Source organism: Tribolium madens, unplaced genomic scaffold, assembly GCF_015345945.1.
Source record: "Tribolium madens isolate multiple individuals breed KSU strain unplaced genomic scaffold, Tmad_KSU_1.1 Scaffold_20;HRSCAF=117;Tcas5.2_LG4, whole genome shotgun sequence".
Classification (NCBI taxonomy): Eukaryota; Metazoa; Arthropoda; class Insecta; order Coleoptera; family Tenebrionidae; genus Tribolium; species Tribolium madens.
In genome coordinates this window covers 11,766,452-11,792,371 of record NW_025400985.1, presented here as the reverse complement: position 1 = coordinate 11,792,371, position 25,920 = coordinate 11,766,452, and the positions used below count along the sequence as shown (strand labels likewise).

The 25,920-nt window shown below is 33.8% G+C and overlaps 4 protein-coding genes across 7 annotated transcripts in view; 1 reads left to right on the top strand and 3 right to left on the bottom strand.

Annotated features, from left to right (window-relative positions):
• Window positions 1-11,993, top strand: part of LOC123005350 (potassium voltage-gated channel subfamily KQT member 1-like) — a 43,215-nt gene extending 31,222 nt beyond the window's left edge. For 2 of the 3 annotated variants that reach the window (XM_044399054.1, XM_044399052.1), the window contains 4 exons: window positions 333-569; window positions 3,696-3,876; window positions 7,557-7,692; window positions 7,740-11,993. In XM_044399054.1, coding sequence (XP_044254989.1) covers window positions 333-569; window positions 3,696-3,876; window positions 7,557-7,692; window positions 7,740-8,118 — 933 coding nt within the window. In that variant the 3' untranslated portion in view covers window positions 8,119-11,993. The remainder of the gene's footprint in view (window positions 1-332; window positions 570-3,695; window positions 3,877-7,556; window positions 7,693-7,739) is intronic. The other variant, XM_044399053.1, reaches the window with a different exon arrangement.
• Window positions 11,970-16,542, bottom strand: LOC123005351. 2 transcript variants are annotated; one of them, XM_044399056.1, is made up of 3 exons: window positions 16,377-16,542; window positions 15,595-15,712; window positions 11,970-13,799 (listed from the first exon to the last, which is right to left on the bottom strand). In XM_044399056.1, the coding sequence occupies exons 2-3, from the start codon at window positions 15,699-15,701 to the stop codon at window positions 12,092-12,094; spliced, it is 1,815 nt and encodes a 604-aa protein (XP_044254991.1). In that variant the 5' UTR covers window positions 15,702-15,712; window positions 16,377-16,542; the 3' UTR covers window positions 11,970-12,091. The 2 variants fall into 2 exon arrangements, with proteins under 2 accessions (XP_044254991.1, XP_044254990.1); XM_044399055.1 differs by lacking the exon at window positions 16,377-16,542 and adding an exon at window positions 15,793-16,348.
• A 4,582-nt stretch (window positions 16,543-21,124) lies between these two features.
• LOC123005511 lies at window positions 21,125-22,035 on the bottom strand. The gene is made up of 3 exons (XM_044399299.1): window positions 21,970-22,035; window positions 21,614-21,922; window positions 21,125-21,561 (listed from the first exon to the last, which is right to left on the bottom strand). Exons 1-3 carry the CDS (start codon window positions 22,013-22,015, stop codon window positions 21,149-21,151), a joined length of 768 nt encoding a protein of 255 aa, XP_044255234.1. The 5' UTR covers window positions 22,016-22,035; the 3' UTR covers window positions 21,125-21,148.
• A 71-nt stretch (window positions 22,036-22,106) lies between these two features.
• On the bottom strand, window positions 22,107-24,444 carry LOC123005509 (odorant receptor 4-like). Its single transcript, XM_044399297.1, has 6 exons — window positions 24,232-24,444; window positions 23,704-24,188; window positions 22,571-22,672; window positions 22,423-22,525; window positions 22,217-22,375; window positions 22,107-22,172 (listed from the first exon to the last, which is right to left on the bottom strand). Exons 1-6 carry the CDS (start codon window positions 24,442-24,444, stop codon window positions 22,107-22,109), a joined length of 1,128 nt encoding a protein of 375 aa, XP_044255232.1.
• Window positions 24,445-25,920: the final 1,476 nt, after the last annotated feature.

Here is a 25,920-nt window from a genome sequence, read left to right as displayed (position 1 = left end):
GAGATAAATGGAAGTCAATAATCACAAGACTGACAAGAAAAAATGATCCAAATTAAAATAAATGCCACACAAACCCCAGTTTCCCAATTATCCAAGAATTAAAGTGTTTGCTCCATTATCGATTTCCCGGCCCGAAATTTATGAATTTTTGATCCCTCTTTGTGCTCGCTTCTAAACCTCAACTCTTCTCCTCTTGATTACCCCCAACCTGTTGTTTGCTTGAATTTAGTAGCACCTGAACCCAACAAAGCCTCTTGTTTGGCTTGAGGCTCTTAATTTTGACTGATAATTATGTAATAAACGCGACTTTTATTCGTTTTTCTATGGTGCAGGGTATCCTCGGTTCGGGCTTCGCCCTCAAGGTACAGCAGAAACAACGGCAGAAACATTTCAATCGGCAGATTCCCGCCGCCGCCATGCTCATTCAGTGCTTGTGGCGGTGTTACGCCGCCGACAAAAGTTTCAATTCGAGGGCGACGTGGCAGATTTATCTCAAGGATACGAACGGTTTCACCACCAACAACTCTTCCAGTGGGAGCGGCACCAATTGCAATATACCTCTTTCCAAGGTGAGACTCACATTCGATGACTTTTTTAGCGGATTTTAAGGGGGATGAAGGGGTAAACCTTATGGAAGTTGATTTGGAAATTGGACCTGAGGTGTACAGCGAGTTTTTGTACAAAAATCAAAATCAAAAGTGGTCTTTTTTGTATTTTTTTATCAAAAAACAATGTTGCGAAATACAACTTTGTTATTGGTAACTTTTATGCAACTGCATACTGATGTTCTTTTTAGGTGACAAACTATTATCAATTAATGTACTTTATTGTAACTAATGTAATTTGAAACATTACAGATTTGTCAACAAGAAGTTACCACCTAGGATTTGAAATTACGTTTTTTATGTTGTTTGTAACAAGAATTTTCAAAAGTAATTTTGTATGCCTAGGGTTGTTGACGATTGACGTTTTCTGTCAACCTGCTGTCAAATATCAATTGAATTATCTACAAGTTGGTAGGTGACTCAACCTAAATTTTGACACTGGTTAGGAATTTTTTGTTTGTCACCAAAAACCAACCTAACCAAATTTATGGGAGTAATTTCTTGTTGATACAACAATATGTTGTGGATTCTGGATACTTAGTACCTACTATGCTGAAAGATTTTTTTAATTTTTAATGAAAATTTGAAAAACTGATTGCTGGAAGTAAAGATATTGCAGTCTAAGGAATTGTTAATGGAATTTATAATGCAATTTTAAAAATGCGATTAATTTTTATCTAATGTTATTTTTTTACATGTAAATATGGATAGACAATAAAAGTTAAACAAGAAATTCATCTAACTTCTTTATAGATATTAATTTTCTGCACCACCTAAAAATATTTTTAAGTATACAAGGTGTCTCAGAAATGAGTTACAATACAAACTTATGTTTTTTTTAAATGAAACACTGTGCTTTTTGCATTTTTGGATGTCGCTTTTAGTTTTAATTTTAAACTAGACTTTTATTAGTTGATTTTGTTTATCTTGATTTAATTGTTGAAAGTCTTTCAAATAATGTTCTCATTTATTGTGCAACTGTATTTTATGGTTACTGAAACAATATTTTTTTTAATGCTTGAAGTTAAATACGTAACGTTTTATTTATCACTTGTAAATATATGAAATTTATGTTTTTATATAGAGAATTTAAAAATCTGTTAAAAACTAAACAGAAAAAATAAGTGTTTTATTTAAGTTTTAAAGCTTTTTAACTTTTTACAAACTTACACATTTTCTTAACTATTTGACTGCAATACACTAAATAAATGTTATAGCACTAAGGTTGTACTTATTTTACTTTTAGGATGTAAAAAATTATTTTTACATAAGTTTGTATTGTAATTTATTTTGAGGACACCTGTATATTTGTGCAAGGAGTTATATGAATTTATGAATTTTGTATACACATTTTTAAATATTTTAAGATTTTTAAAAGTCAATAATTGACTATTTATGAACTCCACAGATTTGTAATTATTGCGTCAAAATCTATCGGATACAATAGACAAGTTTAAATTGGATTTAAGACATGTTCAAATAAGCCATTTTTGAAAGGGGGGTATTTAAAAACTTTTATTATTTCATTTTGCAAATGTTTTAACCGGCTCTTATGTAAAGTGTTTCGGGAAGTCGATTAGCGTCGAGAAAATTGCAAAATTCGCAAATGTTAGAAGTTATAGTCGAATTTATGTTTTGGAAATTTTTAAATTTATTAGCAATTTTCTCGATAACTATTTATCGTAGGACAATGAAAATTAAATATACTTTTCAATATGCTAAACATAAAGAACTAGCGCCAATAATTCCGGAGTTATTAGCAATAGACCGCTTCGGGTACCGAAAATCGATAAAAATTTTCTCAAAAATCGAAAAATTGACAACTTCAAAATTGATTGAAATGCACTTCAAGGGTGTCGAAAAGTACACAAAACATTGTAGAAAATTCTTTCTAAGCTTGTAAAAGTTATAAAGCACATATTTTTTAAATTATGGTACACAAAAACAGTCCCAACATTTTTAATTTTTGGTAATTGCGACAAAACTGTACCACGAAAGTTACAGTGTTTTAAATCTTACCTACTCATGTAAAACTTTCCAAAAAAATCTTAAAATTTTTCATAAATTGTGAATATCTGTTTTAATTATTTTTTTAGCTTTTCTGATAATTAGAATAACATTTGATAAATTGGTAAAGAAATCAAAAATTAGTATAAAGAACAATCACAAACTGAAATTTTTTTTGGGACAATTTAAGTAAAATTTTAGGTTTTGGATTCTTAATCTTAAGGAATAAACCTTTTATAAGGTTGTTTTAATTCAAACAAGTTTTCAGAGGCAAGATCGAGAAACATTTATAATTCAAAAACAAGATGCAATCATCACGAAGGTGTAGAATTTCAGCAAAGCATGCTAAGTATATTCATTAAAAGCAAATGTATGTATGTATTTTAAAGCGTGACTAATGGATGTTATGAAATGTTAATAATAATTAAAATTAATATCGCTCTGAAAATAAAAATCTGACACATTTACCCAAAATCGTTAAATTTAATTTGCATCATCATTTTGTGTATTTGGGGCAATTAGCAATAAATTTTTAAATCAATTTCCGCAAAAGGTTTGTGATTAGATCCGCGACGACCCCGTTTTGCATCCATCACAAGAAGTGGATCACCAAAGCACACGAAATGCCAAAAACGATTCGCTTTAATAGCACTAGAACACGAACCTGTAAATTATCACTCCCGAGATGTGGAAAACTTTCTGTTTTTCTATCTAAACATCGTTGGATACAAAATGGTGGTCACATCCAATTTCAATAAAGCAATTTATCTAAATTTTCTCGTCCCAGTTTCCACTCTCCTTGTGCATGTTAGAAAGAAAATTAGACGTAAGCTAGTTTAAAGAGCTGAATAACAAGCTGAATATTTGACGAAGGTACCACCCGCGTCACTTATCAATACGAACGAAGTGAATAATTCATCGGCGATAAATAATTCACCTTAGGTGAGAAAAAGAGGGAATCTGTGAATAAGTAAATAACGGGAGATGTAGTTTAATGACGGGCACATAGTGTACAGTTTTCTTAGGCTAGTTCTAGATGCAGTGTTTGGTGTCTCGATGTTAAGTCTCCATGGGTTGGGTCAGTCCCTGATGTTGCAGGTGGCTAAGAAAGCGTCCGTTTTGAAACGTCGGAAATCGCGGAATCGCATGGAGGCGCCTGGAACGCCGCAGGGCGACACACCCGTCCAAACCGTCGCCCCCAACGCACCCTCCAGATGCGAGTCCGATTCCGACGTTGTTTTCTACATGGAGGAACCCAAAGCCGGTAAGCGCAAAATCCGTGCAAAACACCACAAAAGGAAATTATTCTATTTCTGAATAATTCCTTAGCCTAAAAATTAAACTGGCTAATTTTTGGTTTGCGACTTTGACATAAATTTGATTTAATTAATTTCTTCCACGTTAAATGCATAAAGAATCACAATATTTTTTTCACAAATAAATAAACTAATGTCTTAGTGGACGGTGACTATGAGTTTGTTTTGAACGGAACAGAATTTTGAATACGCCCGGCGAGGTGTCAAATGTCAGATTAATAATTTTCAATAAAATGGTACATACGTTAATTAAAAAAACATCCATTATTTATTACACACAGCAAAAATTGAAGGTTTTTTTCAATTATATTTATTTTATTAAAGTAAAGCTAAATATTAACCACCATGTTTATGGCATTTGAAAATAACATTACTTAAAAAAATAGTTATTTATTATTCTACGAGTTTGAGTGTAAATCGGACGCTTTTATTTTACCGAATGGATTTTAAAACCACGAGTTGGAGTAAAGCGTCCGATTTACATTCAAACGAGTTGAATACAACATTTTATTCTTCGAATTAGACTCAACAAGGCTTAAACTTGCTTTAAATCTGTTGAAAATAATCTGACGTTTCGTATTGAGAAATGCCAAACAGTTATCAAAACTTCCTTATACGGGAGAAAAACCGTAAATTTTGACAGGGTTGAAAAATAAAATAAATAATTAATAAATTTACTCGTTTGATAAAACAGCAAAACCCTATTTAGATTGTTAATTACATATATCGATAAAATATATATTTCAATTTTTAATTTGTTTTAAAGTTTAATCGTTCAGATTCGTTTGAAATTTAATAAAATTTTAATAAATTGATTATATGTATGTATGTAACAGGGTGACTTAAAAAGGTACGACATTGTTTTATTTGGCGAGAAAAAACTTTATTAGAATCTCAGATTTGCTTTTATATTTTTTCAAGGCCGCTTGGTTTTAAGAATATAAAACTATAAAGATACGTACCACAAATTGGCAACGCTGTAGTACATTTTGAACCACACATTTTGCCTGCACTCAATAAGTTTAAACGTTTGTTACTATAGAAACCAACAAATTTTTGATGTGCCGTTGCTAATTTTACCTCTTCAGAAAAGCTCTACATTTGACAGTTTTATTACTATTTTTAAGATTTTTTTATACATATTTTAATATGTTCTATGTTTTAAGTAATAAAACACAAAGTTATCTTTTTTTATTAATAAAAAATTAATATTAAAAATAAAGTTACATTTTTGAAGAGTTATCAACGTGTATCCCTATGATTTTCATCTAGTCGCCTATGGAACCAGTAGCGTGCGTAGGTACGGGCACGTAAAATATGTGATGGCAATTTTTTGCAATATTAAGAAAACACCCTGCATACAGATTGCAAGTCAGGTCAGAAGTGAGGTGGTAGAAGATACTAACTTTATAATAGAAAGAGCAGAAAAATATTTACTGAATTAACTAAATACACAATAAACTAGGTTTCGACGACTTTTGTTCACTTTCTGGCATAAATTTTGTGGCCTCGACTGGGTGTAATTTCTGCTGCTCTAACAGAAATGTTAGTACTTTTTACGTTTTACCTTATAAATAATTATATTAAAAAAATAGAACTTTACAACAATGCAAAACTAGAAATTATACAGGGTGCGCCAGAACACGCGCACCAGAGAAAAATGCCATGTAAGGTAAGATACCAGGAACATGTAAAAAATGTTAAAAAAAAATCTATCTATAAAAATTACTTAGTTATGAGAGTTAAAATTTTGCACTTTGACTCTATTTATTTCTGTTTGAAAAATATTTTTCCAAGTTTTTTCGCTACAGGATGTTAGAAGAGGAAACAAGAAAGCTGTATCCTGAACTGTAACTTTGTTTAATGTTATTTGTGGCTTTTATTGGCAAAATTTTTGTAGTTTTACTAAATAGTTATTAAAAAACAAATACAAGATCATCAGTATCATTAAATTGACATAAAAAAATGTCAAATGTCAAAAAATAAATGTCAAATTTTTTTGACAGATAGAATTTTTTAAACATTTTTCCAATATCCTGATATCCTAGTTCTATCCGAGTTCTGACGCAGCCTGTATAAACCAGTTTCTTTCAGTTACTTCTTATGTAATTGGAAGTTAGAAAATACAACTTAATTGTTTCATTCATGTCATCATAATAAAGTTTTCTTTTTTTTCAAGTAATTTTAGTAGTATACAGGGGGTTAAAAAGAGATTGTAAAATATTTAGGTAATTATTTAGGTAATAATACGGACCAAAATAAATAAAAAAAGTTTTACTTCCTCCGTCGAAAAGTAAGTGTCCGATTTCGATTTTTTTCCTGTCCAGAAATAAGTGTCCGATTCTCTTTAAAAATCATATTTTATTGAAACATAACTACAACTTAACTTAATTGCAATACAATAACGTGACTCAAAAATTTTTAGGAGTCATTTGAGTTATTTAAACTGAATTGATGATGTCTTGTGATAAACGTGAAATAATAGACATGGGTCCGCAAAGTAACGGTTTCGGAAATATCGAATGTGAAAATTTTTAGAATTTTTACTAGAAGCTTCTCTTTTTGTTTGAACAGACTGCAAATAAATGTTTCAAAAAACAAATAATTTTTGATATCTCCGAAACCGTTACTTTGCGGACCCATGTTTACTAAAACTTTTTTGTTTGTTTTTGTTCACACTACAGTGGAAGCTCTTTATAACAAGAACTCAAGGGCCAACGTATTTGCGCGTTATAACCGATCTTCGCTATAAACAGTCATGGATAATAAAAGTTTTTGCACACGTACTATGCAAATTATTTATTAAATACGAACTAACAAATTGATATTTTTTCTTTGATAGAAAATGTTTTTCTTGTCGAGGACGACATATCGAAACGGAAGGACAAAGTATTCTCTGCTTGAAAAGTTATTCAAGACTAAGAAAGTGAGAAGAATAAGACAATTAGCACGCAAAAACATTTCCAAAAAAATTCTAGTACACAATACGAAAAGGAGACTCGCAGAATTTTTATTTCTTCTAGAAACTCTCGTTATAACCGATTTGTTTCCGAACTTTTTCAGAATTTTTCGCTATTACTGATCTTGGACAAAATAAAAGTATATCCATCTCAATTCCAGAAAAACACTCGCTATAGAGGGAGAGTTTTACAGAGTTTAGTATACAAAACAGCAAGGGACCAGACAATTTACTCGTTATAGCCGATTTTTCGTTATAACCGAGACGCGTTATAGAAGAGTTCCACTGTATTACGTTCTAAAATATTTTACAATCTTTTTTTAACACCTTGTATACTTTTTATTTTTTATAATAAACATGAGTGTTAAGTGAAGATAATATTTGTACATTGGATCGATGTCTCGCAGCTTAAACTTGAAACTTTCATCATTATTTCTCCCTAAAATTTCTCATCAAAGCTGACGTTAAACCGCGAGTGCACAAACATTATCGACTTGCCGGATTATTAATCACCGTCTGATGTTGTATTTAGCACGTGTATGAAACGCATCATCATTTTTCTCTTTTTGTGTAAAAATTCTTCACTAAAAGTCGCTTTTGTGCCTTTATTAGTCTGATGGCAAAATCGATACGACTTTCTATTCACAAACGCTTGTAATTTTTCCCCAGGCACCCCCAACCGTGTCCGCCGAGGCGAACGCGAGAGCTCTCGTGGGGCCGTCTTCACCAGCCAGACCAGCACCGTCACGGAGGCCGCCAGCGACGACATCGACGACCTCGACGGCGAGCTCCCCCGGGTGACCCAGTACGGCGCCACAACCCCCATAACTCCCCCTAACTGTATTTTTCCAGACTGACGGAGGCCCACAAAAACGCCATCCGCGCCATAAGAAAAATCAAGTATTTCGTAGCCCGACGGAAGTTTCAGCAGGCGCGGAAGCCCTACGACGTGCGGGACGTCATCGAGCAGTACAGCCAAGGCCACCTCAACATGATGGTGCGCATCAAGGAGTTGCAGAGGAGGCTGGACCAGACGTTGGGCAAGCCAGGGAGTTACCTGGCGGGGATCGACAGGGTCGGGAATGTTAAACCCATGACGGTGGGGGCGAGACTGTACCGAGTCGAGCAACAATTGGGCACCATGGACAAGAAGTTGGACGCCTTAACCCACATTTTGAATGCGATGGCACAAAAAAATCAACCGCTGAAATCCATCGAGGATGATGTATGAGGGACGGGCATATCGGTGCAGCAATAATCTTGCAACTACATATCCGGCGGGATTCTCTAACTTGTACATAAGTAGTTTAAGGGAATTTAGTCAATATTCAAAACTAAGCATGGTATTATGGGGCACACGTGTACATTGATCAAGGATCAATTGTAATATATATTTTTAGTCACTTTAATTAGATTATTTCCATATCTATATCTAGACCGTGCCTATTTAGATTTATATGAAAAGTAAAAATAGGGGGATGCGAGTTGTCTCGAACACATGTGGGGCGTATAATAGCTCTAGAAGTTTTTAATATCATAATCAAAATAATGGTTTCAGACAATCGTTACGAGGTAAGTTAGTTAGTGGCAAAGTAAGTTCAAAATTTCACTGAAAATTCTAGAAAAAAGAAATATGTTGTACCAAAAAAATACTACTGAAGATCAAAATTATATAATATAACACCAGAGTTTTATTTGTGACCTGGTTTATTCCAATAAATATAATGACTATAAATACAGGAAACAATCGTTGAAAAACTTCGAGGGGTGGTTCTCTAGATCAAAATAAGAAAAATGTTTCTATATACCAATGTCCGGAAATGCTTCTTAATGGAGTTAGGGCGATAACTCGACTATATCACCAGTACATTCAGGGCCAAAAAAATACTCCAGATACAAAATTTTGTGAATTTATGTCTATCGGTTACTGAGATAATTGAAAAAAGGCCTTTTGTCCGCTATTTTCAGAGGGGTTCTAGCCCCTTGAAAATTGCGGACAAAAGAGAGGCTCTAGCTCCCACAATTTTTCAACGATTTTTCGGACACCCTGCGTTTTATGGTCATTATTTAAGATTTATTGAATTTAATATTAAAATTGTTTTTTAATACATTGGCACTTTTGTGAGAAATTTTTTTTTACATTAAATATTATTGTCACTGTTTTCTGTTTTCTTTGATAAATTGAACAAAACACATTTTTTTTTAATTTTGAATTATTAATTGTTTCTTATTGTTAATTTTTTTGCGAAACTAGTCAATAACGCATTAACCATCTGCTTAGTACACTTAAAAATCTAAATAAGTTTAGTAGATAAATACATGCAGTCCGAACTAATTATTGGAAGAGGTTTTTCGGAGTATTGATTTTTTGGAATATCGAATTAGTTTTCTATTTAAGTAAAATGAATAAACACCAGAAATATGTAAACTTATTTAAAAAATTAATAATTAATTATACAGAGTGAGTCTGGTAAAGGTGAGAAATTTCAGGGTAGGATATTTAAAATGTGTTCAGATTTTTTCCATCACATCAAATTTTTAACAATTCAAGAAATAATACATTTTTTTTGCATAATTATTTTTCTAATTAATTTTACATCAAAATAATCGTTTTATTAAGCAAAAAATTAAGAATTTTCAACATTTGCAAAAATTTTATGTCTACATTTTCGTGATGTTTTTTCTTCATCGCTAGCAAAGTTTCTTTTTAACATTTATCAGTAGTCATTCATTTCTGTGTTTTTTACATATTAAGAATTGCTTGAAATGAATGCAAAAAATTCTGTAATTTAATAAAAAGTAACATTTTTATCTTGTATGTTTGACATTAAAAAACTGGACCTGATACGCAAAAATGGTTTGTTTTTTTTAAGTTGAACACATAAAATATTAGAAAAGAAGCTAAAAATATTTAAAACATCAAAACTGATCTGTATAATAGATATTAATTAATCTTCATTAATTTCTAATAAAAATTCTTTTTTTTTTAAGTATTTAAAGCATTGTATATTAAAAAGTCGTACGTGTACTGTTAGTGCTGCTTTATTTTTGCTCAAAAGTGTATTAAGAAAGTAAGTAACAAGTTTTTTCCCAATAGGGAATAAAGTGACGCTTTATTCCCTCGTTTTTGATCAATAATCTGGTACTTTATTTCTTCAAAAATAAAATAAATTAAATATCGATTTTCACTCTTAAAATTGCAATTGAGTGAGTGAACTGAATATTTTGACAAATTATTTGATATTATTTGACAAATTTATCATTTTCTTATCTTATTATTAATTTAGACTATTGAGGGAAAAGTTATCATCTCTGGAATGGACATTGCTAATCCCTACATTCTCAAAATTAAAATAGTTGTTTATTCTCCTGAGAAATAATTATCTTATTATTAAATAACTTTCTTACATGAAGCAACAGATGTTGGCTACTTAAATTATTCTATTTTAAGCGTTTTTTACTATTACTTTTTATGTTGGTGGTAATTATTACTGAGAAAATGATGTAGTTCTATTTATATTTTGTCTTTTTGTTTTTTTTTTTATTTAATTTATTGTCAATCAATCAGGTCAAGGCGATGAAAGATAGGTATATCCAAAAATAGATCTACACCTAGCTTTAGTTTTTTCTGTTGAAAAAAGTAGCATTTGTAAACACTGAATGATTATGTAATTTTCCTCATAATATCTTATTTTTGCCAAAGAATCAAAATTGGGTGATATGCGTGCTCATGAGTGACTATTTTTAAGCTGCTGTGTTCGAGATGCCCGTATCTATAGTACAAGGTCTGCCCTGTATAGCAAAAACTTGTCGACAATCTATTTTCTGACTCGTACCGAGTTGTGTATAGCCTAACAATATCAAAAGAAAGATTTAAATATCCAACTTTCTTATAATAACCCACAGCTTCGTCACATTGGACTTTTCGCGAGATGTATCAAGGGTCCAAAGAACGAAATGTTTTCTTGTAGTTCGCTACAACTCTCTAGAGTAAGCCTTAAAATAAAAAGAAGATGCATTTTATTTAAAAACGCCTCGGCCGGTGATGCGGGAACTGGAAGCGTGCCATCGGAAACAACGAATGTCTTTCCCCTTGCGGCCGACGGACTTTTGTACATAGACAATTCTTCATGACTTATTTAAAGAGTGCCTCTGCATCTGTGATTTGCACATCTTACTATTCACTGTTTTATATACAACCGAATTATCGAACGTTTGGACCAAAATTCAATTCCGGAGCGAAAGCGATTCTTGACCTGATCGAAATTGAAAACGGTTGAGATGGGATGAGTCGCTTTTGCCAACTGAAACTTTTCCAACTCATACAAACACACAACACGTTCATAGAGGAGACGCCGAAATCGATCAACGGCCAGATTGAGTGCTATTTCCACACTGAATCTCGCCGAATTGTTAAAACATTCTTCATTTATTCAATAGTTCTAAGGATATTCTAAATTTATTCAAACGAGTCTCGAATCTTCCTTGTCGAGCGAATCCCTCAGATATTACCTACACCACTCACAGAAGGAGAAAGTGACACAAATAATAACTTTTTGTTAATTTCATCGAGGTTTAATAGAAAAACTAACAAAGAAAAGTAATATCTGGGATTTTCGGTCTGGTTAATCTACAAAAGTGCCCTAAAGTCTTTACATTTTCAATCATACCGTAGTTGCCTCTATTATCCCTTGATATTTTACTAGTTGAGTGTAAGTGAAGTCGTCTCTCCTGTTTTGTTAAGTTTTCGGTGCGATATGCTTAATCAATTAGCAGCTACCTACTATCAAAGTAACGACGTAATATTCGTCAATACTAACGTAATAATAATGATTTTGTGATAGATTTTAAGCACGTTTTTGACTTAAATCACTCTGTTGTATTTTATTGTAAATATTTTTATTGATAGTTATTAGTATGCTCACAAAGTTCGTGATCAATAAATTAAAAAAATAAAGCATCTATTAGATGTAATAACGTTTAAACAAGATTCCATGTCATTGTAATTTAGAAATCTCTTGACGCAATATTTATTATAATAGCAATTTGAAGCTTTTACTTGATCTGTAATTAAAAATGATATTGTAAGAAATAAATCATTTCCACGTAAAACAGCGAGTTTTATTAACAACATTAATGAATTACGACTAGATTAACAATTAGCACCACGCTAGCGTCCCAAAACAGCGCCATCTTTGGTCGTTTCACTGCACGTTACTTAACTCACTCGAATGTCTTGATAAATTATCAACATCTTCTTCTTCCGCTTTCTCCCCCTCTTGTAACTCGCGCACATTCCCCGGAAGGTAATCCTTCCAACTCCTAAACAAATACCTCGTGAACTTTCTCAACTGTCTAAACTTGCAATAAGTAGCGCCCTCTGCCGACTCCAGTTGCTGAGTCTGGATCAGAAATCCCTTTTCCTTGAACGTCTGCTCCAACTTCTCCCTCTGAAGCGACTTCCGGGACTTTCGTTTCTTGTGTCTGTGCAAATCGGGAGTTGGGGGCGCTTCCGGAGTCAATAAAAACTCTTGACTTGGTTTAGTCCCAGTGAAGTCGACCGGAGCCACCGGATAAATCTTCTCACCACTGGCTTGAAGAAACGCTCCGGTGCTGGACCCCTGTGAGTTATTAATTTGCTGTTGGAGGGTCTCCCGGGGGAAAAACTCGTACCCCCGCATTGACTTATCACCCGTTCCGCTGTAGTACCGGAAATTACCCCCAGAATCCACCGAGAGCATTTTTTTCTCTTGGAGACTAGGTTTAGCCCCTCCCGTGAATTTAAATTTACAAATACTGACTTCAGTGGCGGAGTTTGTGTTGTTTTCGGGGGGGATGGGTGGAATGAAGATGGCGGAACGCTTCCGCTTGGTGGGGGTTTTATCCGTTGAGGAGGAAGCGTTCCGTTTTGTCTTTTGTTCAGGGTGGGGGTCAGTCTCTTCGGGTTTTTTGCGGGTCTTGGGGACGATTTTGCGAAGCTCGGGTTCGGGATCTGGAGGAGGGGGGCGAGGGCTGTGACTGGGAAGAGTGTAGCTGTTATTGGCCGCCATTCTTTGATAATACATCAATTGTTGTTGGAGGGCCATAGGATGGATGAAAACTCCAGCATTGGGCCAATAGACGTAACCCCCGGGAGCTTCCGAAGTGGGGCTGGGGGTACTCAAGGACTCGGATCGTGGTTCAACTTTACCAGGAGAGGGAGTTTCGTGAATAAACTCCACGTCATCGTCACTCCCTGGCTCGGATTTCACCTCGGTGGAGTAACTATTGTCATTTTTTCTTAAAAGTCTGATTTTCAAATGGTTCAAATCACGAATACACAAGTTCAAAGGCTCGTTTTGATCACTTTTTTCAGTAACATCAGTTTTCTTTATTTCCTGAGTCAGTCTTTTCTCCAAAAGGCTACTAATGATCCTGTTCTGAACATCACTTCTGCTCCCCGTCTCCTCTTTAGTTCCTTCACTCTTCCTATTGGTCTCCTTCTCCAAGTAGCTCTTCGGATTGGGAGTCCCCGGAAAAATCGTCCCATAATTCTTGTAAATCAAGTGACAAATATCCGCTTTCTTTGGCTTTCGTCCTCTTCGAGGCTTCGAATTGTCCAAAGTCATCTCACCCATGTAGGGCAAGTCCTGGAATTTGACAACTCGATTCGGAGTTGGTTGAGGCGAAGGCTTGAGGGGAAAGGAATGTCCAGGAGGTGGCTCAAAAGACAGTTTCTTCTGCAAGTCAGTGATCCTTTGGAGCCAACTTTTGATCGACTCGTTGGGGTTTTGCTCCGGAATTGGCGGAAGCAGGCGAGGGGGCGCCTCGATGAACTCCTCTTCATTCGTCGCAGAGGAGCCCCCGGATGATACCTCGACCTTCTCGATATCATCTTCAAGGTTGATTCCTTCGAACTTGCGAGAGTCAAACCTAAAAAAACAACATTGTTTAGACCAATGGCAGATTTCAAAAAAAAAAAAACAAAAATATAGCAAAAAATAAAGTGTTTTTTGGTTGTTGTAAAGAAAATTATTTCTAAAAATAAATTATTCAAAAAAAAGTTATTTTTTATTAAAACATACAAACAAAGTTTATTTAATTACACTGGGCTAGACAGGGGTAAATTGGCCCCAAAAGAATCTGAGACAAAAGATTCTTATTTAAAGAATTATGAAATACAGGATGCGCCAGAACTCGCGCCCCAGAGAAAAATGTCATATAAGGTAAGATACCAGGAACATAGAAAAAATTTAAAAAATATTATCTATAAAAATTTCGAAGTTATGAGAATTTAAATTTTGCATGGAAAAATAATTTTCCAAGTTTTCCTGTTACAGGTTATTCTATTTATTTGCGTTGGAAGAATAATTTTCCAAGTTTTTTTGCTACAGGTTATTAGAAAAGAAAACAAGGAAGCTGTATCCTAAGTTGTAACACTGTTCAATGTTATTTGTAGCTTTTATTGGCAAAATTTTTCTACCTTAACTAAATAATTGTAAAAAAAACATATACAAGATCATCAGTATCATTAAATAGACATAAAAACATGTCAAATGTCAAAAAATAAATCTCAACATTTTTTGATAGATAGAACTTTTTAAACATTTTTTCCATGTTCCTCGTATCTTATCTTACTTATTTTTTTTTCTCTGGGGAGCGAATTGTGACGCACTCTATATATAATGTAATTTATGTTATGTTGTATATTCTAAAAAAATAAACTTGATTTTTAAAAATTATGACATTTTTTTGTAGGCCCTTAAACAACGAGGTTGATATTTTTGCAAAACTAAAGACATTTCAAATGTCACTAAAAAAGTAATTAAATTAATGTAGATTTGTTTTACACAGAATAGAAGTCTGAACAAATTTTCAAACAAATTTTCACCTCGCTTTTTTCTAAAATTTTAAACATGCTGTGACGTAAACTTTTCCGGCATTTTTAATGCTAATAATAGAAAAAATTGATATTTGCCTGTAACAAAACTGCAAAAACCTTCAGTTTTAATTTTTTGATGATGTTTCTTAATTAATTAATTTCACATTTAATAAATTTTAACTGCAGACCGCAGAAATAAGCAGGTTTTTGCTTATTTAATTTAATTTTTCTAGACTAAAATACTAGAAAAAAAAATACAAATAAATATAATTATAAATATAAAATAAAGTGTTAAAAATAATGAAGCCAAACAAAAGCTTTCAAATTTTAGTTTCATTTAGTTTTATGTCTAAAATTCCGTAACCGAAATTGTACGCTGACAGACTACTTGTAATACTTCAAGCACGAAGAATTTTTTTTTATTTTTATCGTTTCTGGGAATAGTGGGAATCTCATCAAAAGAAAAAAGGCCAATTCCGAATTAAACAGAGTTTGAAACCAGATTAAAATTTTTAAAATCGATTTTGTTTCCGGATAGCACAAACTTCTCGATAACCGGGTCTCTACTGTATTGTCAAAAAAAAAATTATTGACATTTTGCTTATTTGACACAATTGTTTTTTTGGTTTTGTACTTTGTTTGAAGACGGTTTTATAGAAAAAGCACTGTTAAAATCAAAATCTTCTAGTTTCTGAAATTCTTGGCCCACAGTGAGTTTGGGCTCGTGTCCTCTTTATAAATACTTTACAAATTACATAATTTGTGCAAAAATTAATAAAAAACACCGATTTGTAACTTCGATAACTTTTTAAAGCGTTTTTAACTTTTTGTAATTGAAAAACTCACTTGGGATCTTCTGATATTTGAGCAGACGTTTTGGGTTCAGGCGATTCTCTGCTGTCATTGAAGGTCATTTCCGGTGCCGGGGTCTCATCTACTTCTTCGCATTGCATGTTAACCCCCTCTGTAACAAGAGTAGAGTGCGTGGTCAAAAACAGTTGAAACGTGTTCGGAAATGCATTTTTACTTCCGGTCGGTACTCACTCTCGTTCATTTCCGTTGCATTCGTGCATATGAATCTGTCAAATCCCGCACACGCGAAATTTTTCGTGGTGTTCGCACTCTGTTATTATTTATTATGCGAGTGATTTGGGCGCCCGAAGACGACTTTGGCCGTAGAAGGCGCGCGACGTCGGCTATTTTCGGCGTCGGGACGCCCTCTCTCCTCTTAGGTATATTCTGAATTTGGCCGTTGGTGTAATACGAGATTGAACCATATTTGGTACTCCGGCCTCACTCGGTTTATTATTAACCCGTTCTTATGTTCCTCCCGCCTCCGAGCATTTCCGTCGCTTTTCGGGATTAACAGGCGCTCATTTTTTCCCGACGCACTTTCTTGTCAATTAATTCCTGGTATTTTTAAAGTCGGACTAAAAATATGCGCGCGAGGCATAATCATTTCGATTTTCACCGAATTTTCGAAACAAACGCAGCAGGCCAAGCTTTAGGGGAGGTTGCACCCCTCACGTGACCGCAATGGCGGCGCGAGGGGAAGCAGTGTCGTAACGGTTGCGTCAAAAAGTGTTTATTGTTGACGTGAGTCAATAGAAAAGTGTGAATCAACTTGCCTGAATTTCGTAGACACCATCCATGGCACTAATTAATAATCAATCACCTCATGATGTCACCGAAAAAATTGTGCGAAAATTGTGACAGGTTGAAGCGTGGCTCACGTCGCACTGCGAAACGCAGAAAACGTCTCCTTTCTGTTGCAAGGCTCAATTTACTGCATTAATCACGTAAATACTTTGAGAACGTGTAGGTTTTCATTCAGGGCGGGCGAGCGGCACATGGAAATTCCGCCAACTTTTATTAAGCGGCTGGGAGCGCGCAACGACCAATCCCAATCAACGCGACACTCCACGTGATGCCAAAAACGCCCCCAAACGGCACGTGGTCACGAAATAATTTTGTACAAATGATTTTTGTTTTGGATCGGCTCTATGTGAATAGTGGTACGAATGTTGCGTGGACCTGTCAAGTGAGCACGTGGGTGGACCAGTGTTCTCCACCACCAACGTCCCCCCTCCAGCGGTCATTAAAGAATCTTCGCACCTTCCGCAGGAATGCCAAATGCAAAAAAAATCGCCCTTCGCACTCCTGTCCCCCATTCAATTACTTTGAACTTGTTTACTGGCTTTGTTCCAAGTCTTGGGATAATTTCCGCAAGTGTTGGAAAATCGTCCCAGATGTGGAAATATGGGTCCGTTACCGGTCGCATAACTGTCCCAAATGGGTTTCAGATCGAACGCAGAAGGAAGTTACGTAGGAAAGGCATTGCGCGCTTATAAATGGAAATCGTGCAACTCTGGTATTTGATGTTTTTGCACCGGGGGCGGCTCGCGGAGGCGGCCGTTCTTACCGTATAAAGACAAAGGCTTGCCGTAAGAGAAGGTCGCAAGTACCAGGCGCGGTACAGCCGAAAAATTCCAGATTATTACCAATTCCACCACCGAGAAAGTAAACAAACCTCAAGGCGAGTTTACGGTTTATTTTTGTTTGCCAAACACTCGCGAGCCTACTTATTGTCCTTATTGGAACGATGGTGTAGGCTAGGATTATGGTATAGGCGCACCTATCGATGATTTTTATTACATTTCAACATTTCGGTCGATAAATCACGATTTAAACCCAAATTATTGCATATTTATGAACGGTAACGGAGACTTGACACACGTGGGGGCTAGCCTTAATACCACCGATAACATGTCAATCGCGACGCAAATGGACCGGGAAGAAAAAAAACAAATTTATTACGACAACTACTAGCGTGAATGCAGCTTTAGCTCAAACAAATTTGTAATTCAATGTTCCTTGAAAGCATTGATCATAATTGTAAGTCCAATTTGCCATTAATAAATTAATAACAGCTTTTGTAGCATTTTTGTAATGCGTTTAGAACATTTTTAAAGCCCAATTGTAACGCAACTTGAGCTCGCAAGTAGCTGAGTAATCCTACAAACTGTAATTAATCACTGACTCATTGAGTAAATAATAGTTTAAAAACATTATATACCTACAAGTTTATGTTATTGCAGTTTATACCTAATAAATTTATCCAAAAAAAAGTAGTGTTATTGGTGTAAAAGCACCTTTAGTCGTATGATAAATCCGTATAATTGGACTTGTTATTAATTAATTAAAGTCTTTGAGGTGGTGTTAGTGTCCAATTATTACAGTTTTATGGCACAACTTCTAAAGATAAGCTTTATAAACATTAATTTATCAACACGGTGACATTTAACAAGTGTAAACGCCCCTTTAGTCTCAAAATACTGCGTGATTCCTCGAATTACTACTAATTAATAAATTGAGAATTTTAATGGATTGTAATAACTTTTTTAAGTCGCAGTTATTTCAGATAGTGTTTGTTTAGTGTTTGTCCCCAAATTAGAAGATTACATAAGTGATTGCGGAAGATTGAGGTTAGGTTTCCTCATGTCCCTTACTCGCCCTTGACCTGGTAAGTAATTTCGCCCCATTGCGCATGTTTTGCTTAAGGTCGGGGGGTCACCAGAGCCAAGTTTCAATGAAGTTTTTTCATGAATGGTCCAATTATTTTTTATTGCAAGGTCTCGGCATTCCATTCATGTCGCGCTTAATTGTGCTTTTGTGAAAAGCAACCAAGCTCGGGTATTCCCGTGTCTTCGAGACACCTAATTATAGGTAAGTAGATTAAAACGCTGGCACACCTTTGATGAAAAATGTTAATTTTTGTGTGGGCGACGGTCCCGAGGTCAACGTATTAGCCAGGTGCATATTTCCACTTGTTCTGATTTATGCCCATAATATACCTACATCTATGGCCGTATTTGGGAAAGTTGATTGTAAAAAACGCAAAAGTTTGGGAAAATTGCTCCATCATGATGATGTGACGCAATTAAAAACGGAGATGTTTTAATCTTCTTGTTTTGGAGAGAGGAGGTGACAAAAAGAGAGTCTTTCGCAGTTTTGGTGAGATAAATGACTCCGCTACCGGGAAAATGGGGCTGCGTGGGCGGAAATGTTGATACAGAAGTACTTTCATTTCGTATAAATCATAACGAGGCTAAGTGATAATTGGATTTGGATCGTCTGACAACACCTGAGAGAAATCGAGGCAAATTTTGAACAAACAAGTGTTTGTTTTTATTCCAAGATTTGATGGAGGTCTTGTAAAATATCACTTTGGTCCACTCTGGGAGGGATTTCTCCTCGTTTTTTGATCCCGATCGATAAATTCCGTTCGATCGAACCCAAACACCCGTTCTTGAGAGTTGTAAAAGGACATCAGTGCCCACACTTTTGCACTAATACGGCATATCTTTAAATACATAAAATATTGCAATTTTCAGACTGGTTTTGCGACTGCCCACATCATAATTGTCTCTTTTTTATGCGCGAGTCGTACATAAAAATGTTTAGAAATTGGATTGGGTCGTTACGCGTAGGATGCTGACTTCATTAGGTATCGAAATTGACGCCTTTATCGTTATCAACCTGCACTCTCTTCAAATGTCGATTTGATTGCTTCAGTGTTGCCAGGTGTGCTGAAATTTCACCAGATCTGGTGATTTTCATGTTAGTCTGGTGATTTGGTGAAGACTTTTGGTAAAAATTTTAATTTCTAGTGATTTTTTGGAAATGAAAAAAAAAAGGATTTTCGAGCATTTTCTGCGTTTTCAACCAGAAACTTCATTATTTCGTCATTTTTCTTTAAAAACTCGAAAAACCAACAAATTGGTTAAAAATAATTCTGTTTGTTTTTTACAAGATTTTACACGACAGGATATTTCGCAAAATTTTGTTAAAAACAATTCAACAAATTCGACCAAAAATGGCGTTATTTTTGTCCTTTTCAAGTGTTTAAGCACGTTTTTGAGATAAAAGCAAGTAAATTCTAAAAATTTTGTTGTAGCAGGCAAAAAAATTACAAAATTAAATCGAAATTAATATTAGTTTTAGCTTGTTTTGCTCGACTTACTTTGTTTTTGAACCAGAGGCTCATGTACTTGTCCAAACACGCTTAAAAATCATAAAAACAAATAATATTGAAGTTATTTTGTTTTGTTTCACTCGATTTAATTGTTTTTTTAGCAAAATAAGACAAAAATAAGCCGATAATGTTTTTAAGCACGTTTTTGTACTACAGTTTCAGGTTTTTTGCGAGATTTCGCTAAAACGAACTGAAAAATCAACATATAAAGTCGAAAATTACATTAACTTTGCATTTCTTGAAAGTTTTAGCACGTTTGTCAGCTAGAAACGCAATTAATTTTGGTTAAAAACAAGCCAAAAAAAACAGAATTAGACCCATAATGATATCATTTTTTCCTTTTTCGAAAGTTTAAGCAGATTTTTAAGCCGAAAACTCTGTTTTTTGCAAGAATTTGCCATAGCGTGTCAAAATTCACTAAATTCTTGTAAAAGAAAGATTATGTTATGATATTTTTACCTAATTCTTAGGCCGTAAAAAAAATCGAAAACCACCAAATTGGTTAAAAATAGTTCTATTTGTTTTGTACTAGATGTTACTAAACGGATATTTATGTCTTTTTCGAACGCTTTTTCAGGTAGAAACACAATTATTTTGTAAAATTTTGTTAAAAACAAACCACGAATTAATAAAATAACTAAAAACGGCCTTCTTACGAATGTTTAAGCATGTTTTTGAGAGATAAAAACACAAAAAGTTCGAAATATAGCATTAAAACAGGCAAAAAAATTACAAAATTAAATCGAAATTCATCTTTTAGCTTGTTTCACCCAAATTCTTTCCTTTCTAATTCAGAGATTCATTTATTTTGCAAAATCTTGTCCAAACACGCCTAAAGATGACAAAAAGCATTGGTATTGATGTTGTTTTGTTTGTTTCACTCGATTTTAACTGGTTTTTGAACAAAATTGAAACAAAAATATGCTGAGAAACCACAAAATTTAGACAAAAATGCTTTTGAGCACGTTTTTTTAAATTTAAGTTTTTTTCGATAAGCAAACTAAAAAAACATGAAATGAAGCCTAAAAGTGTATTATTTTTTGAGCCTTTTAGCATGTTCATGTTTTTCAGCTAGAAACGCATTTATTTTGCAAAATTGTGTTGGAAACAAGCACATCACAGAATTGCTGCAGATTTTAAGCTGAAAACTGCGTATTTCGCGAGATTTGACCAAACAAATAAATCTGGTGAAATTTGGCAAATTCGGAATTGGTGAATTTTATGTTTTTGGCAACACTGGATTGCTTGTTTATTGAAACCAGAGGTCAGGTACCACCGTACTTGTTACCTTACAGGATTACGACAAGAAAATTTTTTTCAAAGAATTTATTACACCTTAGCATTTACAAACATTGTACAAGAAAATTAATTAAAAATGAAATCTACAAAGAACGCCTTGATTTTCTTCCATGTTTTTTTCTCGCGTTTCTTGTTGGTCAACTTCTCCGCAACTTCAGTTATGACTTCGGTGCAAAACTCGACCAACTCCTCATGGTCTTTCGGCCTCACTCTGCATTTGGACTCTTGCTCCTTGTTGGACATTGTGATGTAGTCCAAAGTCTCCTTAACACACGACCTGCTGATGTCCTCCAAGTTGCTGATACGGTCCTGGATGCTGGCATTTGGGGGCGTTGGACTTCGACTGGAATTGAACCCTTCATCGGCACTCGCAGTTAGTTGACGTCGCAATTCTTCAACTTTTTGCCGTTGATTGTCAATTTTCCTCTCCATGGTGGTCAAATATTCGAGTAAATTGTTTTTGTCCTCTGATGGACCACCTAATATCCACAGAAATCAGTAAATGAATGGAAAAATTGGAAAAAGACTTACAAGTGTCGTAAACGTTGTCGTAGTGATCTTCAGGAGTCCAACCTCGGCTCAGTTGGAGTTCCTCGGAAGAGCTTTGGCTTGAGCGATGGACTTGGACTTTTGTTTCTTTCTTCACCGAAATTTCTTCAGTCGAGTTGAGTTTTTGGACACCTTCTGTCGATTTCTTTAAGTCATTTTTCCCGAACAAATTCTTTGGGGTTTTTTGATAAGACGAGTCGAGTGATTTGTTTAAGATTCTTCTCTTAGTCGAAGACCGAACGAAATCGTGGGTGTGTTTGGTGCAACGGTCACAACTTTGCGGTGTTGTGCCTACATAAAAAAAAATTAAAAAAATAAAATTTAAGTGAATTACTTACGTTCAGGTTTGGGGTAATAGTCAAAACGTTGAGCTCTTGAAAACATTTTGGTGTGACTTGTGAGGGTTAAAGTCGCTACTGAATTATTAAAAGGTGCAAAAGTGCAGTTATAAGGGTGAAAAGGGGAGGAGTTACCCCTACTCTTTTGACTTATCGTCTAAAATTTGCAGGGATGTGTAGAAAGACAGAGCCATTCTGAACGCCTGAAATTTCAAATTACAACCAATCAAAAAACATTATTTCATACATTGGTGCATGTTTCCAAATTGATTTTGATCATTTTTCCAGCCGTCAAAAGAGTTTCTTTTTGCATCCGTTGCATCATAATTATTAGACTTTTACGAATCGATATGAAATAACACTTTTCCCAACCCGAGTTATAAACAACAGTGATCATTTGTTCTGTCTAAAAATTTATTTTGAATTATTTTTATTACAATAATGCATTTTTACCTCGATCATCAGATATGTAGCAGGGAGGCAAAAAAAGAAAAACAACTCGATCACAATTCCTGCGATGTAGACACAAGATTTTGCAATTTCAGCAAAGTTTGAACTAAAAGCTCTATTTATGGACGAAATTTGGGGTATAAAAAATTACCTTTTTGACATGAAAAATAGCTCAAAACAAAGCACAATTGGGGCAATTGTGAAGTACACAAGAAGAGCCGGACTCACAATCGATGAGACTTTAGCCAAGTATCTACAATTTTTTGACATAATTAAGAACAAAGTTTTTATTTAATAAAGACTAAAAATAATTAAAAAAAAATGATTACAATGGCAAAACAAAAAAACATTTTCTGTCTATTAGAAACACGTTGAGAAGTTTTTTTGTACGTAGACAGATTAAAATCCACTAAAATTAAAACTTTGGGGCTATTTGGCATTTTCGGTGTCGTTTTTTGTTTGTTGGCCGAGGCAGAGCCGAGTTGTTCACTGTTGATTGGATGGTCCACGATAACTTTGATTTTCTTCTGGCAGATATCAGATATGTATCTAATCTGATTGAAAAAAAATATTTGTTTTCTTGTTTTTTTTTCAATAATTAAATTAAAAGAAAAAAAGCGATTTTGATTTATCTTTTATTAGTTAACAAAATAATGAATAGAAAAGATGTGTAATTTTTATTTGTATCTATTTCGTTCAAAATAGAATCTTTTTGGACATAAATTAATCATTATTATTATTTCATTGGATGATCATTATTGTCAATGGAATGGAATTAACAAAATTTAAAGGTTGACATTTATTTTTATGTAAGTAGGTGTAAATCAGGCATGATTTTTAAAATTGATAAACAATAATGTGTACTTCGAAGACATTCAAATTTTGGTCTATGAATAGCGAGAATACTTTTATTACGTTGGGAGCTTTTTTTTATATTTCTTAAGTATTGTTTCAAGACTTTTTTTAAATGTTTTAATAGAAGAAAATTTGCTTTTAAGAATATTTTTGAAGATTAGAAAATCTTTTGTTTATTAGGTACTATTTGTCTTTTGAAAGATTATGAAATATTTCTTAGTTATTTTGAATCACTGGATGACTAGACTAGCAGATAAGCTTTATTTTTAGTTACTTTCCACTTTCCACGTTAAGAAGTCTTTTTTTACCTAAACAGATTAAAATCCACTACAATTAAAACTTTGAGGCTATTTGATATTTTCGCTGTCGTTTTTTGTTTGTTGGCCGAGGCAGAGCCGAGTTCGTCACTATTGGTTTACTAGGTCTCACCTGTCTAGAAAATCGTGATAGTCCACGATGACTTTGATTTTCTTCTGGCAGACTTTTTCGTCGTTTTCTGTGAGAACTTTGCCCAAATCCAGAGATAATATATCATGGTTCAAAATTTTGAACTGTATTGTGATTAGTACGACCATGACACAAACAAACATGTCAAAGGAGCCAACTGCAAAAGCCGAGACGGCAAATACTGCATTATTAAAGACAATAAAAATCGGTCTTGGGACAAATTCAGGGATGTAACAGTTAATGGCCAAAGTTTCGTCAAAAATGGGCCTTATCGCAAACGTAACAATTACAATGCTGACAAAAGCCAAAAAAAAGTGTAAGAGGAGAATCAAAGTTCGCAAATTTTTATCTACTTCGTGTCGAAAATTTGCTTCAAATTTCTTGTCGAGCCAGAAAGAGTTGGTGGTTTGGAACAGTTTTTTGATCGTGGGTTTGATTATCACAAGTGTGATGAATTTGGCGAGGACCTAGAAATTTGTCAGGTGTGATCGTGTGGTTTGATTTACTTACGTGGATGATGGTGAAAGTGGACTCGATGGTGTCAGAAATTAGCCCAAAAGTGATTTTTTCGAAAAAGAAGCGCAAATACACTAAAACGAATAAAAGCAAATGGGAGGAAATCAGGCAAAGGATTGGGATTTTCCGCATTTTTTTCCATGGGTGGATGCCCAAAACTTTAAAAAATGTTAGACTGGTCTCGATGATTGCTCTTTGTTGGTCCATGGTGCAAAACTAGGACATTTTGCGTCATACTGTCTTTATACTTGATTAAATTTATAAATAAATTAAATCGAGAGTTTGTTTAATTACCACTTTGTGTTAAGTGAACAGGAAGAAGTATTAAGTTTGCTCCAGAAATTGCTAAATAAATGACAACCTAATTGCGGGTTGTGGTATTCAATTAAACTTATTTTTTTTCATACATTATTTACTTATTCTGGAAAGTTGAGATATTTCGAATTGCAGGTGTTGTCAAGGTTTAAGCCGATTAGACGACAATTAACATCGATGGCTCTAATCTTATTTTAGGAAAAAATGATAAGGGGATTTCGGAAAAATTTCTATAATTTTGGGGAAAGTGAAAGTGACATTGTTCTACGATTTTACTATCCTTTGTTTGACTTCTGAAATTCTTTCGGAGAAAGGCTTGTGTATTTAAAGTTGTTTTTTTTTATTTCAATATAAAATTTTTAAGTTTAAAAAATCACTTTTTGTTATGTTTTAAGGAATTATAATAAAAAGTTTTTTTCTTTCGTTAAATTTTTCTAAATAACTAAACATGGAAAGGATCTTGAAGAAGTTTGAGAGCGACACAAAATAATTTAATTTTATACAAATGAGTGCTTGAAGAACCTTCTGCAACAAGTGCTTTATACTATTTTTTCTATTTTGCCGCTTTATATCATTTTTTAAATTAAAAGACGAAAAAAAATTTTTTCTAGAGAATTTTGCGAAGGTTGGCGACATTTATGTGGAATAATTTTAGGCGGCTGTGAAAAATAGAAATAATTCTTATTTTCACATTTGAAAATGAATAGTGAAGAAAGTGAAGAAATTTCGTCACTAAAGTTAAATTAACGCCAACGACTTATTAAAGCACTCAAATGACGTCATTTGGGTGCTGGAATAGACTTATTCTAAACGCAAAATAGAAAAAAATCAGTTTATCGAACGGTTATCACTAGAAAATTTTATTTAGTTTTTTTATTTAAATAAAAGTAAAAATTATTTGAAAATTGTAAAGACGATTTGAAATCGATAAAAAAGTAATTAAATCCGACCAAAATATGTGTGATGATTCTTTTCAGTATTGCTTTTTATTTTGTGATGAGAAGCTAAAAATTTATATTGTGACCATTATTTAAAAAAAATGTTTTTCAATGAATACAAGTGATCATTTCTAAGCAATATTTCGTTTAAAGCAGAAATTGTGATTTCTGTGATAAACAAAATTAATTTTTAGTAAGAATTTAGTAAGAATAAATAAACCAAATGTCTCTTATTTTAAAATCAATAAATAAGCGATTTTGATATATTCTCAAAAAATATTGAGTTTAATTTTTATTTGCACTTTTTGACCGAATCTTTTTGACCATTATTTTTAATGGAATTAATAAAAAAAAAATTAAAGTTTGGTTTTTATTTTTATGTAGGCGTAAATCAGGTATAATTGTTAATTTTTTAGTAATAATGAGTAAT